Genomic DNA, 21,239 nt, shown 5'->3' with positions numbered 1-21,239 from the left:
CAGCCCAGAGGAAGGTAGGCACCCACCCCGGACACACAGACCTCATGTGCAGCGCCTTACCGCCCGAAGATGGTGTGCTTCTTGTCCAGGTAAGCGCAGGAGCGGAAGGTGATGAAGCTGGGGAAAGAGGGATGGTCCGGGAGAGCCTGCGCCTCCCCACCTGCCTGCCTCAGGCCCCTACCAGGCCGCCCAGGAAGGGGCAGGGGATCTGCCTCCAGGCCTGACCGCCGCCAACCTCCTCCTGGGCCGACGCTGTGCCCAGAGCCCGTCCCATCAAGAGACTGACTACAGGACCACAGACTGTAGCCCAGAAGAAAGCAGGCGACAAGCAGGAAGGGGTCTGGACACAGACACACGCAGGAAAGGGACACAAGGGCCGACCTCAAAAATCTTCACGTCAAATTTGGTATAAAAATGGGCAAATTAGGGGGCTTCCCTGCTGATGCAGTGGTTGAGAATCCATCTGCCAATGCAGGGCACACGGGTTCAAGCCATGGTCCGGGAGGATCCCACATGCTATGGAGCAACTAAGCCCGTGCGCCACAACTACTGAGCCTGCGCTCTAGAGCCCAGAAGCCATAGCTACTGAAGCCTACATGCCACAACTACTGAAGCCGCGTACCTAGAGCCCGTGCTCCACAAGAGAAGCCACCGCACTGCAACAAAGAGTAGCCGCTTCTTGCCGCAACTAGAGAGCCCGCATGCAGCAACGAAGACCCAACATAGCCAAAAATAAATAATTTTTTTAAAATGGGCAAATTAGGGGCTTCGCTGGTGGCACAGTGGTTGAGAATCTGCCTGCTAATGCAGGGGACATGGGTTCGAGCCCTGGTCTGGGAGGATCCCACATGCCGCGGAGCAACTAGGCCCACGAGCCACAACTACTGAGCCTGCGTGTCTGGAGCCTGTGTTCCGCAACAAGAGAGGCCGCGACAGTGAGAGTCCCGCGCACCACGATGAAGAGCGGCCCCCGCTTGCCGCAACTAGAGAAAGCCTGCGCACAGAAACGAAGACCCAACACAGTAAAAATAAATTACCCCCAACATCTTCTTTAAAAAAAAAAAAAGATCAAATTAAACTCCCCAAGGACACGGATGTGAGAGCCGGCGGGTTGACTGAGAGGGAGGGGGGGAAGGGCGCTAACCAGTAGCTTCAGACATTAGATGGATGTACTTCGTGACGTGAGGCCACAAGGAAAACGTCTAAGTTCCAAACCAGAAGAGAGTGAAAAGAAGGAAACAAAAAGAAACAGAAGAAAAAGCTAAGTAGAAAACAAATTAAGATCACCAGAAGCAGCACAGTGACTGGAAAGTTAAAATACACACTTAGGACTGTCAGGCTGAATTAAACCAAGATCTAGGTGTGTGCTATGTAAGATACTGCTTTAAGACTTCAAGAATCTACAAGGCTAAAAGCAGAAGGACGGAAACAGACAGAAGGGATAGAGGCAGGAAGTGTGGCGATGGTCGCCAACATGGAGCAGTCCCCAGAGAAGTGCAGCAATGCCACCACATGCCCACAGCCCGTGTGGGACCGAGCTCCATCAACACGCGTCAGCAGCTGCCCAGGGAGTGCACGCCTTCCAAGCCCATCGGGCTGCCAGATGTCAAAAACCGTGGAACTGTGCATCCCTGACCTCCGGCCGCCAGGCAGGTCTCCTATTCTCACTTGTAACAGTTAAAGAAACTCAAGAGAGAATGGAGTAAACCTAAAGTAACAGGAGGAAAACAGAAAAACAATAAAAGGGAGACCAAGACATAACAGAAAGGAAATAAAGTCTAAAGTTAGCTCTTTGAAAAGACAAAGAAAACACCCGGTAATATCAGAAATAAAAAGAGAAAACCACCACCAATCCAGCAGTGGTTTTACTGGCTATTTAAGCAGAGTCGGAAATAGTTTAAAAAAAGGTGACACCACCAGCCCTGCCAACAGCACGCAGAGCACCCACCCAGCCCCGTGGGGCCACATAGGCCTGCCAGGACGAGACAAACGGAACCACCAGCAAACAGTGGCCGGGGGATGCACAGGCCGAGGCTGCAGGGGGAGAGACACGAAAATACGAAAGGAGAGAACAGAAACCAGGAAGAAGCAATTCGAGGTAGAAACTGAAAATAACTACAGAGAAAGTGAGAGCAGACAATCCTTCTAAGCCCTGAGGAAGAACGGACACAGATGTGGTCAGGGATGGGGAGAGAGGGGGATGCATGGATACAGGCTGAGAATCCAGAGATGGGTGAGTCCCATTCCAGCAAAATGTGAATCAGTGCTTGGCCGGAGCAGCAAAGCCCACCTAAGGGTCAGTAGGACGCTCTGCGGCCGTCCCTGCCCAGCAAGGTCACAACAGCTGCCTCGCCTCCAAAGCTGCTCAGCTGTCCCTCAGAAGGCGCCGGCCACCTCACCCCATGGGCAGCGCCCACGGTACTTGGACCCCGTCGAACCAGCGCAGATGACCCAGGCCGGCCCCCACGTGGAGGGAGCAGCAGTCTACGATCTTGGCCAGGACAGACACAGCAGAAAGGCTGGCCCACAGCCTCCAGGAGAAAAACAGCAGACACTACAGAAAAGCATCTGCAAACTCAGCAACCTCGCCTGAAAAAGTAGGCCCCACAGCAAACCTGATCGGGTGACACAACAGAGCCCATGTCCTCCCCCACACAATCCGACGGTGAGGGGACCATGTTTGCACCAGGAAGGAGAGGACATCCCCCCAAGCTGATAACGTGAATGTCTACGAAGCCTAAGACAGTTTCAGTAAACAACTACTGGAAATATAAGAGAATTTGATAAAGTGCCTAAATAATAGTTTTTCTCTACATGAACAATAACCACCCAGAATTAGGGGAAAAAAATTCTGTTTACAAAAATATCACAAACTGCAAAATCCTTATGGAATAGCTTTATCCAGGAAGGCAAAGGACCCATGTGAAGAAACTGTAAAATCGCATTAGAAGATAGAAGACATCCAAGGAGAAGTCAAGGCACATCCTTGGATGGAAACTACCCCACGCACGTCCATTGTTCTAAAACACACATCACAAAAATTTTTTTAAATTAAATAAATAAAACACGTCACGTCGCTCCAAAGTCCAGATTAGAGAATAAGCAATCAAAATCAAAGCAACGTGCAAACAGACGGTGAGGGTGGACCTCCTTCTGGAACTCACTGCAGAGCCCAGTGCAGAGCTGGTGTGAGCAGGTTAAGTGTAACGGCGGAAGGAACAACAGAGTGAGAGCCAATTCCCACGGGAAGGCACCGAGCGCCAGGGCACGAGGAGGACGACCCGAGGCCCTTGTGGCTGGCGGGAAGTGCCTTCTCTGTGGGAAGCTCTCTCAGGGGCTCCGTTGGACGATGAGCAGGGAAATCACTGGGAACGAGTCACCTAAGACAGGGGACCACCCATCAGGTAGGAGGGCGTGTTCCACCCTTCGGGGGCCCCTGCCCGCTCCACCGGTGCCCACAATGGCCGGGGGGCCAACTAGCCACCTGACAGACTGTGACGGGCATCCTGACTGTGCAGTCGCCAGCAAGGCTGCCACCCACCTGAGGGGGGGACTGCTCTGAGTGACACCAGCACAACTGGGAGGGAACAAACGCTGTGCCCACATCATACACAATCACCACGGACAAGCGAGATCCCCAAACCAAAGCCTTCCACGACTTCCCTGAGACATGTGCACGATTGCACTGGGGACTCCTTAAGCACAAGTGGAAATGCCACAGGAGAGATGTAAAAACATGTGCCACCTTCCCAAGAAATTTTTAAAGTCTGGGGAAAATATCTGGAACACAGGTAAAAAATTAAGGATTTTTTTAGAATCATAAATCAAGAAACGTAGATCAACTCATAAAGCTCCTAGAGAAGGCTGAGTGGGAAAGAAACACTCCATCTGGGGCCCCATTCCACCAAGCCAGGTGGCTCTGCAGGTGAAGCCAGTAAATGTGCATGCGAGCCGCCACCCAAACCATCCTCAACGCGCCATCAGTGGCCATGTGGCCCAAACCTCCACAGGCAGCGTGTGGCTCCTAGGAAAACACTCTCCTCTGCGCCCCCACAGCTCCCCTCACCTTCCACTGCTCCTGGTGGCCCCCACACCCCCAGACACTTGGACACAGGCTGCCCAAGCCTGTACGTCTAGCTTGTTCTCACCCTCTCAGCACCAAAACTTAGACCTACTAGGACCAACGTGGCTGTCCTGGGCATCTAACGCTGAAACACTCACAGCAGAATACCCGACCCCTCACTGGGTCTCTGCCCCCCGGTCAGGCATCCACATCCACACCCATATCTGGTGCCACCCTGGCCTGTCGCAGGCATCACCACGAGGCGTGGGGTTGCCGGCTGACTCGTTTTACGTGCAGGTGCACATGCCCTGAGCTCAGGCAGGTCTGCGCGTGTCCCCACACTTTCTGGATTGGATTCGGGGTGGGGGGGCACAACATGTAGGGCGAGGCTGACGGAGAACCCGCAGGAGCCACACCCTCCCTGGGCCCCTCCCATGGCCACCCATTGACTCACAACTGAGACTTGTTGGTGTTGGGCCCCGAGTTGGCCATGCTGAGGACGCCGCGGCCCGTGTGCGAGAGGTTGGGCCGGAACTCGTCTCGGAAGGGCTTTCCCCAGTAGGACTCCCCCCCTGGAGGAGGAGGGGGCACATGGCAGCAAGAATGACCAGGTCCCAGCTGAGCGCAGCTCTTGGGACGCAGCCCAGCTCAAAAACCCGTGCGCAATCCCTGGGGCCCTCATCACCAACTCCCTGCAGGACATCCCCGCAGCCCCAGGGCCCTTAGAGCCCCTGGTTAGGGCCCGGCCCCCAGAACAGGGAGTAAAGTGCCAAGGAGATGAGTGGTTCTTGCTCACACCACACAAGGTGAGGGATGAAGAAGCTAGCAGGCTAAGGGGGGGCTTTGGAGGGGCAGTGTCCAGGGTGGGGCCCAACCTCCACCCACTGTGGCCCCCCTTGGTCTGTGGACAGAGGGGGTGCCCCTGGAGGCCCAGCGGGAGGTAACATGCCCCCACCCTTCATCTGTGGCTGAGGCCTCACAACCACCTTTGAACAAGGAAACAGCATGTGGGGCTAGCAGAGTCCCCACGCCCCTGCCCTCAGAGCCTGCTGCGCAGCCAGAGCTCCCAGGGGCCCAGCACGAGCACCTACCTGTGCCTGTGCCCGTGGGGTCACCCCCCTGGATCTGCAGGAAGAACCAGCCAGTGAAGAGCCACGCCCATGAGCCTCAGCCTCCCTGCCACCCCTCCCCCAGCTGCTCCTGGTGAGAATGAGGCCCTCCCAGTTCACCCCCGAGGCCTGGTGTGGCCAGCTGGCCCCCGGGTACACGTGGGTCACCGCAGGACTCCGCACGTGGGCACTGGGGGGCCGGCGCACAGCACTCACCACGAAGTTGCGGATGGACCTGTGGAAGAGGGTGCCATCGTAGTACTGCTTCTTGCAAAGCTTGATGAAGTTCTCACAGGTTCTTGGCGTCTATAAAAAAGGCAAGGTGTTCCCCTGAGGCACATGGCGGCCAGGGAAGGGTCCCGAGGACCCCCAGGGCCCTTGGGCAATGGAAGGCAGCTCCGACAGTGAGGAGGGACTTGCAAGGCCCAGCAGCCAGGCACTCGCAGGGGGCCACCTCACCCACCAGGTCACAGTGCAGCTCCAGGTTGAGGTCGCCCAAGTTGGTGTGTAGCCGCACATAGCCCTTCTTCTTCACGAACTGGTAGCGCAGCACGTCCTCATCAATGGCAGCTGCAAGCAAAGGCCTGAGCTGCCTGCCTGCCCGCCTGCCCGCGGCCCAGAGCCCCCAGGGGCATCAGGGAGGGTGGGGCAGCGGGGCCTGACGGTTCCTTGATGTGGGGAGGGGAGGGCTGGCGGGAGGGGGACTAGGGGGGGGGCCCGACCAGCCAAGAACAGAAGAGGAAGGGGGCTTGGGGGCAACGCCAAGGTGGGACTTGGGCTGGAGCCTGAGGTGGGGTGGCCCCAGCATGGGGAGGGCCTCCCACCACCAGGGAGCCCCCTGGACAGCCGCCCCTATCCCAAGCACAAGCCCACTTTCAAAAGGGGCCGTGCCTGGCCACTCCTGAGTTGCCCACGAGCCCACAAAGCCCAGGCGCAACAGAGCAGCACTGAGAAGGGCACAGACGAGGGCACCCCACCCTTGGCTGCTGTTAACGCTGGCGGTGGAGACAAAGGCCACTACCTGCTTCATGCGTAGTCTCGGGAACCATGGCAGTGGAGGTGAAGGAGGCACTGACCTTCCCGGTGGAATAGTGGGCCTGCCAAGAAACCACGGTGGCTCCTCAGCCCCGGGAGGCCACCCTGCTGCTCAGGCCCTGCTCGGTGCCTCTCTTCCAGGAAGGTGTCCCTGACTACCACCCACAGGCGCCTGCAGGGGCCTACCAAGAGGGACAGGACAGCCCAGCCCACACTGGCCTCTCCCCAAGGGCCCAGGGAGCAGGGGCACAGTGAGCCAGCAGCCCACAGGCCTCAACTGGGCTGAAGGTCCGGCTGCCAAAGCTCTCACGTTAAGTGAAACCCAGAAAAACACACCAGGCAGAGCCTGGGCATCTCTGGGGTTCAGAGCACCAAGAACCTGAGCTTCTTTTTAAATGTGTCAAGTCCCTACAGGAAAAAATAAGCCTCAATAAATGATTTTTTTCCTTCTAAACAGAAGAACAAAAAAGTTTCTTCCCATGAGAAAGAAATACACCAAAATGCTAAGAACCATCGTGTTAGAGGTGGGATTACATTATAAACAACAAACCTTCTTTTAGCACGCTTAGTTTTCTGGACAGTTCTTTAGGGGAGCACCTCAGAGGTTCCCCCACCCAGGGTCCCCCAGCCCCAGCTCACCAGGTCCTGCCTGAATAGGGGAGGGGCAGCTTTGGGGCTTGACAAGCCAGGGTGCAAACCCTGGTGCCATCACTGCCAACTGGGGGTCCCAGGACCAACCATGGGCTGTGTGGGACAGGAAGGTGAGGGCAGGTGCCAGGTACCCCCAGTACCACTGGCTCCCTCCCCCCGGCAGCTTGGTACCCCTGAGGTTACTCTGGGCACCGAGTAACCAGCTTCGCAGGGCAGTGACTCTGCCCATACCCCAGGCAGCTGTGGGGCGACGAACCACTGAAGCTACCGGGCAGCTGTCCACCCAGCACATCTCCAGGCTGGCTATACCTGTCCGTGGCCCCAGCCTTGCCGGGCCAGCCTCAGGGCAGCCCCGTCCCCAGGAGTGCCCCGAGCGGCAAAGAGGGCAGCGGCGAGGCCCGCTGCCTACTCACAGCGTTCAGCCTGTCCACCTTTGTCTTCTCAGGGACCTTCATGGTGGCTGCCAGCACCTCGTCCCCTTTGAACTCCTTGTAGAGCTCCTGCAGCGTCTCTCGGGTCTCCGTGTTCGTGTTTTTCAAATAATAAGATGGGTCCTGCTTGGCCTTTTCTTCATCTACAAAACAGCACAGTCGCCCTGAGTAGCCGAGACCCAGCAGCATCCCCAGATGTTGTGACAGGGACAGGAGGCCAGAGCCGCTGAGAGCACCGGCCAGGACACGAGTCTGAAGTGACCAGAGCCTCTGTCACAGTCACAGCCTCCTGGTCACAACAACCCAGGGAGGAGCCAGTGGGGGAAGAAAGAGCGAGGCCACTGCCGTGTCCCCAGCCCCACGGGTCACAGCTTCGCATCACAGGACCCAGTGGCCACAAGCACTCACCACCCTTCAGGGGACCTCCATATCCACCCAGCGGCCAGCACGAATGGCCCATCCCTGTGGTGGGACACAGACAATCTCTGAGGAGAAGGCCCACCCAGGCCCGAGCATGTGGGAAAGGAAGCAGCTCTGAGAGACCTAGAGCCAAGTCCTGACGTAGAGGGGCTGGCAGGGAGATGGCCAGGCTGGGCACCATGGTGATGGCCCAGCTGGTACCAACATGTCTGGCCCCCGATGGCGGGCATGGGCCAGGGTGGTCTGCCAACCCCAGCACAGAACAACGGAGCATCGGCTCAGGAAATGCAAGACCTGTGAAAACCTGGGTGAGACTCCCAGACACTCAAGCCCCAGGGAGGTGGGGGCTTCACCCAGGAGCACAGGCTCTTCTACCCAAGTCCCTGGCACCCGGGCCAGCCCTGGCCATACATACCTGGGTCTATTATTTTCATGTTATTCTTAACATGAAAGAAGTTGGAGACATTGAATTTGTCCAAACTGGTGGGATCCTATGGCAAAAAGAACACACGTGGCAGTGAGCCTGGCACCACAGCCAGACCCGTCCTGGGCTGTGCGGCTGCTGGGCAGCAGAGGGACCAGGCTGGAGGAGAGAGGCTGGGGGCTGCACGGGCACCGCAGGTCAGCAGGGACTCTGCCCTGCGCAGGGTGACGAGCAGGAGTGGGGCGGGGACAGTGGCACAGATGGCTGCTCAGCCAGTGGCGTCCCCTTCTCCCCGCACACAGCCCAGCACCCTTGGCTGTTAGTGCGGGACATGGGGTGCCCACCTCCAGGCCTCCTGCAGGCCGCCCCCCTTCAGCCCGGCTGCCAGACTGACCCCACGGTCTGCCCTGGGGACAGCAAGCCCACCACTGGGGAGAGCCATGCACCGGCCTCTGATTAGAACGGGATGAGCCACAGGAGGATCTAGACACCCTGATTTTCTAGGGCCGGGTTCTCATGAACTCACTTGGGGCTCTGACACCTACAGGCACACCCTACACTCGCCCCTGGGTCCCGAGCACACCAGCCCCAGCCCTCAGGCCTGCAACGGGGCTGCCGGGACGTGGAGGTGGGTCTGGGGGCAGAGACGAGGGCCCTGACATGGCAGGGGCAGCCTTGGAGGGGAGCAGTGAGGCCCGGACTGAGCAGGCTGCCTGTGTGGAGGCCCAGGGTGACTGAAGGCAGGGAGAGTAGGAGGGGCTCTGCCAACAGCCGGGACAGCTGGGAGCTACGCAGGCAGTGGGCTGAGAGACCACTGACGCAGGAGGAGCCAAGGTCCTGGGCGGGTGGTCCCTGGGCAGGCAGGGAAGGGGACACCCACCTGCAGGGTGATGATGTCCTGCCGGGAGAAGGGCTCGTCGGTCAGCAGGTCTCGGAAGTTCTTGGCCTTGATGTTTAGCTGCTCCACCGCCTAAAGCCAGGAGAAAGTCCGCTGTCACATTGCCTGCCCCCCAACCTGGCAGCCCCGAGCCCACCCAGAGGTAGGGAAAGGACCAAGGTGGGGGACAAGTGTGTGCCGCCAAGGGGCGGGGCTTCTGGCACCCCAGACAGGTTGCTGTTGTCACACATCTGTCTCCCAATGAGCCACCTGAATGTGACCCCAGAGCCCCGCGGGGCCAACCTCCGGGGATGGGCATGAAAAAGGCTTAGGGAGGGTTTCCCGCATCAAGAGGCCACAGCCCTGCCATCTGCACCCCGCCCAAACCAGGCCCAGAGCAGGATGGGTGTGGAAATCGGGACCCCCCCCAACATGTGATCCCCTGGGGCGGCACTAGGAGCTGAGGTTCCTCCAGGGTCTTTGCCGATGCCTGTGGGGGGCACCAGGGAACAAGGACCTGCTCAGGGGGCAGAACTGCCCCGGTCCAGTCTGGAGGGCACGAGCAGGCCCCACCATCTCCTGGCTGCGCTGGCGGCTCTCAGCCCATGAGCCGGCCTGGGGCTCCCCAAGGACCCACCTCATGGGCGTAGACGTTGCCAGTGGTCCTGATGGCCACGATGTGGCTGTTGTTGGTGAAGACGGTGAACAGCACAGGGCAGTGGTACTTCCCTGGAGAGGGGGCACATGCCCAAGGTCAGAGAGCGGGAGAGGCAGAACCCTGCGTCAGCACGCCCAGGGTGGACCTGAGGGACAGCCCACAGCTCAAGCTCCTCCTCCAACAGCATGAATTCCCATTCATCCTGCAAGACCCAACCCCTGCAGGGCCTTCCTCAGCAAAGTCGGCCTTGTCAGCCCCCAGCCCACCTGGCCTCCCTCTCCACCTCGTGCATCCGTCACCCTTGCCCACCCACCAGTAGCCCGTCCATCAGGCCCTGCACCGTCCCCGTACCTCCTGCGTCCCTTGCCTGGGTTACTGCAACCAGCCCCGGCTGCCCTCCGTGCCCTGCCCCACCCCACCAACACCTGCCCGCAGCCAGGGAGCCAGCCTGTTCAAGTCCCAGCAAGAACACTGCAGAAAGGGGAACACTTAGAGATGAGAGACCTTGAGTTGTATGGACTCTAAAAATCCTGATTTCAAAACTACAAAAAATAATTATGAGAGCATTCTGGAAACTTGACCACTGGCTGTATAGTCAATGATACTACAGCATTCCTACTAACTTTTTAGATGTGTCAATGGTATTGTGGTTATTATTTCTTAAATCTTTACCTTTTAGAAATGCACACTGAAGTACTTATGCACGAGATAGTATGATGTCAGGGATCTGCTTAAAATCACCTGAGTAGGTGCAGAATGCGAGCACAGGTAAAATCAGACACGTTGACAATGGATGGGAGCTGAAGCTGGGGATGGATACAGGGCAGGGAGTCACACACGAATTCTACTTTCTTTCTTTCTTTTTTTTTGGCTGCACCCCGGGATCCTAGTTCCCAGACCAGAGATCAAACCCAGGCCCCCCCAACAGTGGATGCACAGAGTCCCAACCACTGGGCTGCCAGGGAAGTCCCTAATTCTCTCTACTTTCACATCCCTGAAAATTTCAACTAGGGACTTCCCTAGTGGCGCAGCGGTTAAGAATCCACCTGCCAATGCAGGGGACACGGGTTCGAGCTCTGGTCCAGGAAGATCCCACATGCCGTGAAGCAACTAAGCCCGTGTGCCACAGCTGTTGAGCCTGCGCTCTAGAGCCTGCATGCCACAACTACTAAAGCCCATGTGCCTAGAGCCCATGCTCTGCAACAAGAGAAGCCCGAACACTGCAACAAAGAGCAGCCCCTGCTCGCCGCAACTAGAGAAAGCCCACACGCAGCAACAAAGACCCAACGCAGCCAAAAATAAATTAATTAAAAAAAAATTTTCAACTAAAAGATAAAACAAAGCCAAAAAAAGGCAATCTCTAGATCAAAGTTAGTAAAAATTTTTAAAAAGGCAAAGTTAGATCAGATCTTTCTTGCTGGAATCTCTGAGTTCTCCCATGGCCACCCTGGCCCTGCATGACTGCTCTGCACCCCATCCCACCTGACTCTGGATCACAGACACTGCTTCTCGCTCTGCTCACCCTGATGCAGCAACACTGGACTCCTGGCTGCGCCTCAGGGCCTTTGCACAGGCTGAGCTCGCTGCCCGGAATGCTCTCTCCACATCCCCACAGGGGTCCTCTCCCTCGCCCTTCCTCCCCCTTCCCCCAGATTTTCACTCAAACCCTGCCAGCAAGTCGTCCTGTGACCCTCTCTCACCCTGCTTTACCTCTGACCTGGTACACACAGCACCTGATGCACTACAGTGATCTCATTTCCAATTTCCTCCCTCCCTTTGTTCCGGGAGAGACCCGGCCTGTCTTGCTCTCCGCACAGAGCAGGTGCTCAGTAAACGAAGGAGACACACCGAGGGCCTCCCCAAATCACCCGCTCTCAGAGCAGGGAGCCACACGGCACCCAGGGACCAACCATGGAGCACTGTGCTCTGGGCCACCAAGGCCCGCTTGCTCGTTCACTGCCATCTGGCACCTGCTGGGAGCCAGGCCAGCCTCAGCTGCTGCAGCATCTCCCAGAACACACCTGCCCAGCGAGCCTCGACACCGCCCTCAACCTCGGCACCTGCACGCACCCAGGGCATGGTGCCAGGCCCACAGAGAACCGAGAACAAGGTGGGTGTCACGGAGGTCGCCTCAGCGCAGGCATCTGGCCAACAAGAACAGTGGAGGGTGTGGAGGGGTACAGAGCAGGACCACAGGACTGGACTGGGGCTTTGTGACCAGTGCCGAGTGGAAACCAGCCCAAGACCCACCTGGCAAATCCATCAGACCCCACACACCCATTGCCCGGTCGCCCGGCCGCCCGCCCTGGGCCGCAGCTTGAGCAGCTTGTCTCCAGCAGTGACTGGACCAGAGCCACGGCCAGGCAGGGCCTGTCTCCCGTGGGGCCCAGCTGGACCCACAAAGGCTACCGGTGGCCTACACGGCCCAAGTGCCCTTGTGGGAAGAAGTGCCCCAAGCCTGAGGTTTCACCCCCACCCCAGCTTTAAACTATCTGGACCTTTAAGAAAAAATTATTAGCCTTTGAGTAATCAAAAGCAAGCCTCCAGCCTGATCAGAAAGGAACAAAAACTTGGTGAGAGGCAGGGGCCTCGGGTCCTGCAGGCCAATCCTAGAACTAGCTGTGAAGGATTACTCACCTTCACTGTTCTTTGCAAAGTTCAACTTGATCAGGGACCTCCCGTCCAGTTTCTGAAAGAAGCGTAATTAATAATAACAAATAACTCACACGAAGAAGGGCAGAGGCATCTGAACAAACTTTTTGGCCAAATCAATATCTCCTCAGCTGGGCAGTGGGGACCCAGGCATTTGCCCTGCTGCTCTGCTGTGTGACGACCCAAGAAACACCAGGCACTACAGCGTGGGTGAAGAGGAGTCAATACACACAAATGTGAAGAGGGGATGGGACAGGATCCTTTCTCAAAACTTCTGGACTTCGTCTGCAGCTCACGTCTTCTCCAGGAACCTGGACAATAAAGCAGAGTCCAGCAGCCAGAGGAAAGCCGCCCAGTGGGGAGGCCTCCGTCAGAGGAAGCAAGGGGGCAGCGGGGAGACCCTGGATGGGGAGGCACAGGCCCTGCAGCGTCGGCCAGCTCCAAGGGCCACCCAGAGGAGACGCCAGGCATCCTTCCGCCAGGGCCAAACCCGGTTCTGCCCCACGTCCTCCCTCCCCTGGGACAGTCCCTGCGCTCAGCCCCGTGCCTGCTCCCCGACAGCCACCTCAGCCCTGCCTTCGTTAGCCAACCACCTCCCCACACACACCTATAGACAGATGGTGGGTGCCCGACCCAGGCACAGCCAATCCAGGGAGACCCACACACAGCACCCTCCTCCTGGGGCCCCGGGAGGTGACAGGAGCTCACAGCAGCTGACACCACAGGACCGTCCCAGTCCTCAGGGCCACGGTGGCGGGGACTCTGGGCATAGGCCGGGAGGGGCACGGGCCCCGCTTGAGGACGCACCACAGACTCCCTGACAGGACACCCACAGCAGAGGCGATGGCTGGGGGCAGGCGATTGGCGTGCTGTGGGGCTGAGGAGCACCCGGGGAGCAGCTGTCCACAGTAACCAAGGAGACCGAGGACAGGGGGCCAGACGTGGACCAGGAAACACGAGGGGCTGGGGGCGACGGCAAAGCGCAGCCCCCACCCACAGAGGAGCGAGCCCCAGCCTCGACACAGCCGCAGCCTGATCCCAGGGGAGGCGATGCATCCCGAAAACAAGGCCACCGCCCAGGGCCCCAGAGTACACATCCGCCTCCAGAACACAGGTAACAAGCGCACAGCTGAGCAAAGACTGAACCCACAACACTTCACAAATCCGAGGCTGGTGACCAGGACCCTGCTCACACCCCTCGTCTGCCTCCCTCCCTCCCCCTAGCCTCACCGCACCCGGGTCCTCTCGGGCCTCCCCAAAGACGATGACAATGACAGCCTCCACCCTCCACAGGGCCCCCAGGGTCTGTCACAGAGCTGACCAGGCCTCATCCCAGCAGACAGGGCTCTGACCACCACCCAGCCCAGCTCCTGGCTCTGCGGTGCCAGTCACCACACTGCCCTCCACTCCCCCAAGGCAGGCTGGAATTCCATCAGGCTGACACCCTGGGGGAGCCAACCTGGCTTCCAGGGTCTGCAGAAGGTCCCGCCCTCCCTGCTCACCCACCTCTAGCCCCTGCACTGCACCTCCTCAGCCTGCACCCTAGCACAGACTCAACCAGCACCTCTTGCCCAGAAAGTACACGGCCCCTGCTGCCTCCCTGCTTCCACCCTCACCTCCGTGAGGTCTGGTCCCGACACAGCAGCCAGAGCCAGGCTTCCAAACAGGCCAGATCACAGCTCGCTACGGCTTAACCCATCTGGCCTCCAGCCCATCCAGAACGAAGCCAGGCTCCTTCCAGGGCTGGCAAGACCCCCCCGATGTAACTCAGACTATCTGCCACCATCTCCCCTTGTCCCCAGGTCAAAGCTTCCATGGCGGGGCTTCCCTGGTGGCGCAGTGGTTGAAAGTCCGCCTGCAGATGCAGGGGACACGGCTTCGTGCCCCGGTCCAGGATGATCCCACATGCCGCTGAGCGGCTAGGCCCGTAAGCCATGGCCGCTGAGCCTGCGCATCCGGAGCCTGTGCTCCGCAACGGGAGAGGCCACAACAGTGAGAGGCCCGTGTACCGCCAAAAAAAAAAAAAAAAAAAAAAACAAAAGCTTCCATGGCACTGCTCCACAGACGTCCCCAGGTTCCCCATCCTCCTCTGGTCAGCATCCCGTCCCACTCTGCTCACAGTGCCAGGCCCCGTGCTGTACGGCTAACCCCTTTCTGTGAGTGAATGGGTGCAACCGGATAAATGTGGCAGAGGGAAGGCGAGCTGAGAAATGAACAGAGAGCAGCGGGAGGAGCGGAAAGTGGGCGCCCCAGTGCTTTACAGCAAGGCATGCAGAGGGGCGGGGGTGTCCAGCAGGAAAGTATGCTGGAACTCGACTCCAGATTCTCTCCTGCACTTGTACATGTGACACATCCACAGCTGCTTAACCTACCTCTGCACAGAGTACACGTCACAAAACGCTGATGCCCACAAGCTACATCACCCAAAGAGACAGGTGACTCCTAGAGCTGCCGAGGGTCTGGGACGCGCATCTCCCCTGACACGCTGCTGTTGGGAGTCTGGAACAGTGCGACTCCTCCAGGCGGCAACTTGCTAGGAGCTACCAAGCTGAAAACGCAGCCCCCAACGCCCAGCAGTCCCAGGGGTACACCGCATGTGTGACCACCATCTGCAACAGCAGAACTCCAAATGCCCCCCCAAAACTGTGTCACCACAGGAGGGCGCACACAGCCACCACGGATGCAGGCAGGGCCGGACACACCAACACCTCGGGGGTGGAAGCAAGGGGCAGTGGGGTCACCGAGCAACTGCGTCCACGACCGAGGTAAGACAGATGCCTGCACACGTGCACACAAGTGGGGAACACTCCAGAAAGGACCGGACCAGTATGGGTCCTCCACCACGTTCCTGTACCTGACACCTGGTGTTCACTGGCATCACCAAAGCTCCTGCACAGCCACCTACCTCTCCGTTGCTGGGGTTGGTCCCATACTTCTTAAGCCAAGGGACAATGTTCCTGAAGGGAAGAGGACAGTGCGTGTCAGCGGGAGGGCAGGTGCAGCCTGGCGACAGGGCCACAGTGCAGGGGACCTGCCTCTGGGGGGAGCTGGGAAGGGGCTACACTCCACTTTTTGCCTCATCAGAGTAAACGGGGGAATATTTCTGGCTACATGGGCTTCAAAGTATGTTCAGGGTTTTTACTCCAGTTATGCATAAACATGGATAAACAACATTAACATAAAAAGACGTACATACAATGAGATACTGGGCCAGCATAAAAAAAATCACACTTCCAGAGAATTCTGAATGACATAGGGAAAAAAAGCTCTCATCTGAGTGAAAAATGGATCCTGAACTATCTTCAACAGTATGATCTCAAACAGGTTACCACAAATACACTCCCAGAAAAAGAACACTATAGATATTGACAGTGCTTTCCCTGGACAATGCAATTATGGCCAATTTCCCCTTTTCCTTTGAAGTATTTTGCAAATCTTCTAAAATAAGTCTGAACTATGAGACAATTACAGAAGCTGGCTTATGCTGGGACATAAAACTGAGCATACAGCTTCAAAGGGAAGCACTAGAAAAGTTTGCGCCTCAACTATGGCTCTGTGTTCATGAAGTGAAAGCTACTCAGCTCTTTAACACTGTAACAGGTACAGGGTGCGAATTAGAGCACTAGGGACCCCCACACGGGGGAGAGGCCAACGCCCCTCCAGGCAGAGGTCACAGCAGCACTGCCGCCTCATGCCTGAGGCCCATCCAGGGCTCCCGAGGCTGCTGGGACCTCGGGGTGTCCAGGCTCAGCACTGCCTGGAGCCCAAACCCTCCAGCTGGCCCCACAGCCCCTTCCTGAGTGGGTGTCAACAATCTCACCACATTTGTTAGTCAGAAGTCAAGGGAAAACTCACAGCAAGTCAAAGACGACGCCTTCGGGGGTGCAGACCGGGTAGACAAAGGGCTGTAGAGAGAGACTGAGGAAGGACAGCGTCACTGCTGAGCACTGCTCCCTCCCATCCCAGGAGACTCTGGGGGAGTTACCATGGTCTGGAGGAGCCCTGCCTGCTCCTGGCTGCACAGCAGGCTCCATTCCCGCCATGTTTCCAAGGAGTGGGTAAGTGACTCAGATAAGACCTGATGCCCGGGAGCCCTGGGTAAGTTCTAATGCAGGGATATTGGTGTCAAAGGCCACTTCCTGCCTCGTGGAGGGTCCGCTTAGGAAAGGCAGAGCCCACAGGTGGAGGACGATGGTATCTGGTGGACTTCCTTGAGCCAATAACCTTTTCTTCTGGCATGAGGTCTCCATCACTAGTCATCAAGAGCCCTGACTGACCTGGCTTGTTTGTACATCAGTCACCTACGAGTTCAGTCAGCACAGGTCAGGCACCAGGACCTGGACAGCCTGGCAGCATTGGGGTCACCTCCCCGGATGCTGCCCCAGGGAGCCCTTGTGGGGAGTCCTCACCACCGCCCCCTCTGGCCCAATCTTCTACGCTAACCCAGTAGTACTGCTGGGGACCGACCACAGCAGGACCCAACAACAAGGCAAGCTCCAAACAGCAAGACAGTGAACATGTGTCTTCTCCCAAAAGGGCCTGAAGGGCACATTCTCAAAGCACATGTTACCCAGAACCCAAGGTAGGTACAAAATGGGCGAGACACAGAGCAGAGACCTCTTGGAAGAACTGGGAACCAAAGATTTCCATAGAACCAATTCACAAGACTACATTTCCAGGAGGCTAATGACAAAACTGGTGGCGGTGGTGAGAAATGCTGCTGATGATGTCTGGGACTCACTTGTTCATACTTCCTGAGCAAGTGAAACAGGTGAAGCCCTCACTCACCATGTGGGGAGCCTCCCGAGAACCCTGGGCAGATTCAGCAGCTGCACCCCCAGCCTCCCCTGCCCCCTCACTGCCCCGTGGTATCGGCTGACCTGCCTCACCACAGTGCTGGGATCACCAGGAGAGCCTGGTCAGCTCTCAAGGCTCACCCTGACCTATGGAATCAGAACTTTGGTCGGAGGGAGAGGAGAGCAAGGTGGGGAGAATGCTGTGTAGACACATGTGTCCAGGACAGAGCTGACCACGGCTCAAACTTGGGGAAACTCAGGCCCAGGGGGAACACCAGACCTGCCCACTCCCCCAAGCCCCAATGTGTTGGGGTTCATTAGTCTAAGGAGGGTGGGAAGAGACATCCAAGTGGCTGTGCAGCTGGGTCCCTCCCCGCCCCCACAGTGACCTGCATTCTCAGGGAAGGGGGAGGGGCCACGGTATCATGACTATCGGGGCTGCTGTTACTACTCAGACTCTGGACCAAAAGGAAAGCATGAAAGTCCTGGGCTCAGAGTCAGACCACTTCCTGGATGGGATACCTGGGAGAGGGAGCTCACTCTTCGAAGCACTGATTCTCTCAACTGTAAGGCAGGCTTGATGACAGAGCCTACCTACCTCTGTAGGTAAGAACAAGGTTAAAAGACAATGCACATAAATGGAGACACAGAACAAGCAGAAAACCATCATCATTTCTTTCCATTGCTGGGTCCCTTCTTCCAGTCCACGGAAGATCCGGGTGGGAGAACGCAGACAGAAGCTACACCTGCATCTCCAGGGATCAGATTCACTGTCAAACAGTTGAATACCAAAGAACAATCGCGAGGGAAAGGTTAAACTCTACAAACTCTTACCTGCAGTGGTCAAAAGGTAGACGACGAAAATCTGTTTGTGCGATATCTGTGTAAAATGAAAATAAAGGACAGAAAACTTACTCTGTAAAAAATTTCACATGTGCTCTATCAACAAGTCAACTACGTTTTAAGAAAAAGTGCATGTAAGTCATGGGGATGAAACGTACAGCATGGGGACTGTAATCAATGATATCTTAAAAAATGTGTGTGGGGCTTCCCTGGTGGCTCAGTGGTTAAGACTCCACCTACCAATGCACGGGACACGGGTTTGAGGCCTTGTCCAGGAAGATCCCACATGCTGCAGAGCAATGAAGCCCATGCATCACAACTACTGAGCCTGCGCTCTACAGCCCATGCGCCACAACTACTGAAGCCCGCACGCCTAGAGCCCATGCTCCTCAACAAGAGAAGCCACTGCAATGAGAAGCCCACGCACTGCAACAAAGAATAGGCCCCGCTCGCCACAACTAGAAAAAGCCCAGTGCAGCAATGAAGATCCAATGCAGTCAAAAAAAATAAATAAAATTTTCATAAATAAATAATAATAATAATTGTGTGTGGTGACAGACGGTAACTAGACCTATTTTGGGTTTTGTTTTGCAATGTACAGAAATATCAGCCACTGCATTGTGCACCTGGAAATCACTCAGTGTTATAGGTCAAGGATACATCGATACAAATAATAAAACCTGCTAAGATTAAAAATAAAGAAAAAAGAAACAAAAGAAAACGCTGATATAAGTTACCCAGTGCAAAAATTGCTGTGTACTAAAACCTTTCTCTAGACAGAACCAAAATGTGGGGTACATCAAGAAAGAGCTTAGAGGAAAAAGTACATACCGCAGGTGGGTTTCTGCCACAGCCCTAACACCCCTGCTGTGGGTTGGCTTTGTTTTCCAAGAGGCTGGGCCTGTTTTGCTCCCACCAGTGACCGTGACAGTGCTCTTTTGACTGCAGCCTTGATAGCTTTAGGTATTATTGTTCTTTGCATTCTTTTTTTTTGTTGTTAATTTATTTATTTTTGGCTGCGTTAGGTCTGTTGCTGTACGCAGGCTTTCTCTAGTTGCAGCGAGCAGGGGCTACTCTTCGCTGCAGTGAGCGGGCTTCTCACAGCAGTGGTTTGTCTTTGTTGCGGAGTACAGGCTCTAGGCACATGAGCTTCAACAGTTGTAACACGTGGAGGCTCAGCAGTTGTGGCTCGCAGGCTCTAGAGCGCAGGCTCAGTAGTTGTGGTGCACAGGCTTAGTTGTGGTGCACAGGCTTAGTTGCTCCACGGCATGTGGGATCTTCCTGGACCTGGGCTCGAACCCATGTCCCTTGCATTGGCAGGTGGAGTCACTGTGCCACCAAGGAAATCCCCGTTCTTTGAATTCTTTATTAACTCGACAGAGAAAATATTATTGTAACCTATGTTAAAAAAAATCACCACCAATATTAAACATTTTCTTCTATGTTTAGTGTATTTCCTCTTTTGTGAACTGTCTGTGTCCTCAGCCCATTTGTCTACTATAGTTTCCATGTTCTTAGTAACTGTTCATTTTTACACTTACTGCATTGTGAAGACATCATTCCTTAATTATACCCACACACACCAAAAGGAACAGAAGGATTTCATGCCCTACCTGGTTTCTTTCCACCATAGAAGTGAGTGTATTCAGCACAGGTAATGTACCTGGAGAGAGAGATAATCTTACTACCACCCCTTTATAAAAAGAATAGTCTCTGGAAGTAAGAAGTTGATGACCGAAATCATTTCACTCATTCGGAAAATGCTTATTTAACACGTACTATGTGTCAGGCACATAGTGAAAAACACAACAGAACACGGGGATACGCAAACTCGGAAGCAAACCCAAACGGTCCTGCTCCAAATAGCAGGGTTAACAATGAGAAGCAGCTGGCCACATGAAGACCTGGGGAGAGAGCTTTCCGGGAAGCCGACTAATCACGTATAAAAGCCCTGAGGCAAGAAAAGCTAGTGTGTTCCCAAAGAAGGGCAAAGCCACTGAAAAAGAGTGCACATGGGGGCACAGGGCCACTGATGGAAACGCGGGTTGGTGGTCGTAACACAAGGGGCCTCGCGGGCCGTGGGAGGACTCTGGATTTGCTTCAGGAAGGATGGAAGGACCCTGATCCAGCGTTAAGTCCTCAAAGCATCACTCTGGCTGCTGTGTGCAGAGGGTCAAGCAATAGGCAGCAGAAAACCAATCTGAGGGCGACTACAAAGGTCCAAGGAGCTGGCATCAACTCCACCTGTGGGAGGACTGGTGGACGAGTGAGAAGCGGTCAATTCCTGGACGAGCCAGCAGGACGTACTGATGGACAGGAGGCAGAAGGAGCTGAGGGAAACTCCCGGGCTTCTGACCCCAGCAAGCGCAGAGCGGTGTGACCACTGAGATGGGGAAATGGGGGAGGAACAGGCTCAGGTGCTGATAATCAAGAGTTGCTTCCCCGTGGGGCACACTGAATTCGAGAAGCCCATCGGATCTCCAAGTGGAGGTGTCCTAAGCAAGACCGGAGAGATCCCCCGGGGCAGGATGTAAATGGAGAGAAAACCTGGGGGAGGAGACCTAGGAAGTCCGGAACGGGTGGAGGAGGATCCAGCAGAGGAGACCAACAAAGAAAGACCCCTGAGGTAGCCTGAAAACAGAGTGTGGTGTCCCAGGCACCGTACAAGGGCTTCAGAGGGAGAGAGGCGGTCAGCCGCGTCCTACGCTGCTAAGAAGCCCAACAAAACGAGGACTGAGAACTGACTGACCCCCGGATGGAGACGCACGGAAGTTACAGGATCACGACAAGAACAGTGCAGCGGGCAGAGCCCGACTGGAGTGGTTCAAAGGGAAAGCAGAAAACAGCCGGTCGACACAGATCTTCCTCTTCTTGTCATTAAAAAAATCAAAGAAACTCGGTGGCAGCTGGTGGTGCCAGGTGGGTTTGTTTTAACTGGAGCAGGCTGGGGAGCGAGAACAGCGCCCGGGGAAAGCCGGCGGGGTCAGAGCTGGCGAGCGGAGGGGCCGAGGGGACGGGACCCCGGGAGACCCGCGCCTTGGGGAGCCGCCCCGCCGGGGGACGGCGGAGGCTTCCGGGGAAGCGACGTCGAGAGGGACTCGGCGCGGCGCAGAGTGCGGACAGACCCGCTCCCGGCGGCGGCTCAACTTACATCTTGTCCTTCTGGTGCTGTCGCTTCCCCATGGCGGCGGCGGCAAGACCAGCGAGCGAGGAAAAACAACGGCACACAACTCACACCCCACCCTCTCGGCAGATATCCCGTAACTACTTCCGGGTCTCT

General features: G+C 56.4%; 1 protein-coding gene across 2 annotated transcripts in view; it reads right to left on the bottom strand.

Annotated features, from left to right (window-relative positions):
* The window catches only part of PPIL2 (peptidylprolyl isomerase like 2), a 24,064-nt gene extending 2,825 nt beyond the window's left edge, over positions 1–21,239 (bottom strand). For both annotated transcript variants that reach the window (XR_010837020.1, XM_059041162.2), the window contains exons 1-16: positions 21,111–21,239; positions 19,573–19,622; positions 17,951–17,996; positions 16,176–16,238; positions 15,226–15,277; positions 12,306–12,357; positions 9,648–9,739; positions 9,014–9,103; positions 8,125–8,200; positions 7,272–7,432; positions 6,194–6,269; positions 5,636–5,742; positions 5,389–5,478; positions 5,155–5,188; positions 4,518–4,635; positions 61–117 (exon numbers count right to left, since the gene is read on the bottom strand). Coding sequence is in view for 1 of the 2 variants with exons in the window: in XM_059041162.2 (XP_058897145.1) it covers positions 61–117; positions 4,518–4,635; positions 5,155–5,188; positions 5,389–5,478; positions 5,636–5,742; positions 6,194–6,269; positions 7,272–7,432; positions 8,125–8,200; positions 9,014–9,103; positions 9,648–9,739; positions 12,306–12,357; positions 15,226–15,277; positions 16,176–16,238; positions 17,951–17,996; positions 19,573–19,622; positions 21,111–21,142 (1,196 nt within the window). In the remaining variant the exon portion in view is untranslated. The remainder of the gene's footprint in view (positions 1–60; positions 118–4,517; positions 4,636–5,154; positions 5,189–5,388; positions 5,479–5,635; positions 5,743–6,193; positions 6,270–7,271; positions 7,433–8,124; positions 8,201–9,013; positions 9,104–9,647; positions 9,740–12,305; positions 12,358–15,225; positions 15,278–16,175; positions 16,239–17,950; positions 17,997–19,572; positions 19,623–21,110) is intronic.

This window comes from Kogia breviceps, chromosome 15 (assembly GCF_026419965.1).
Source record: "Kogia breviceps isolate mKogBre1 chromosome 15, mKogBre1 haplotype 1, whole genome shotgun sequence".
NCBI classification, from domain to species: Eukaryota; Metazoa; Chordata; class Mammalia; order Artiodactyla; family Physeteridae; genus Kogia; species Kogia breviceps.
Note: the sequence above shows the minus strand (reverse complement) of the source record. Positions and strands in the feature narration are given on the sequence as shown.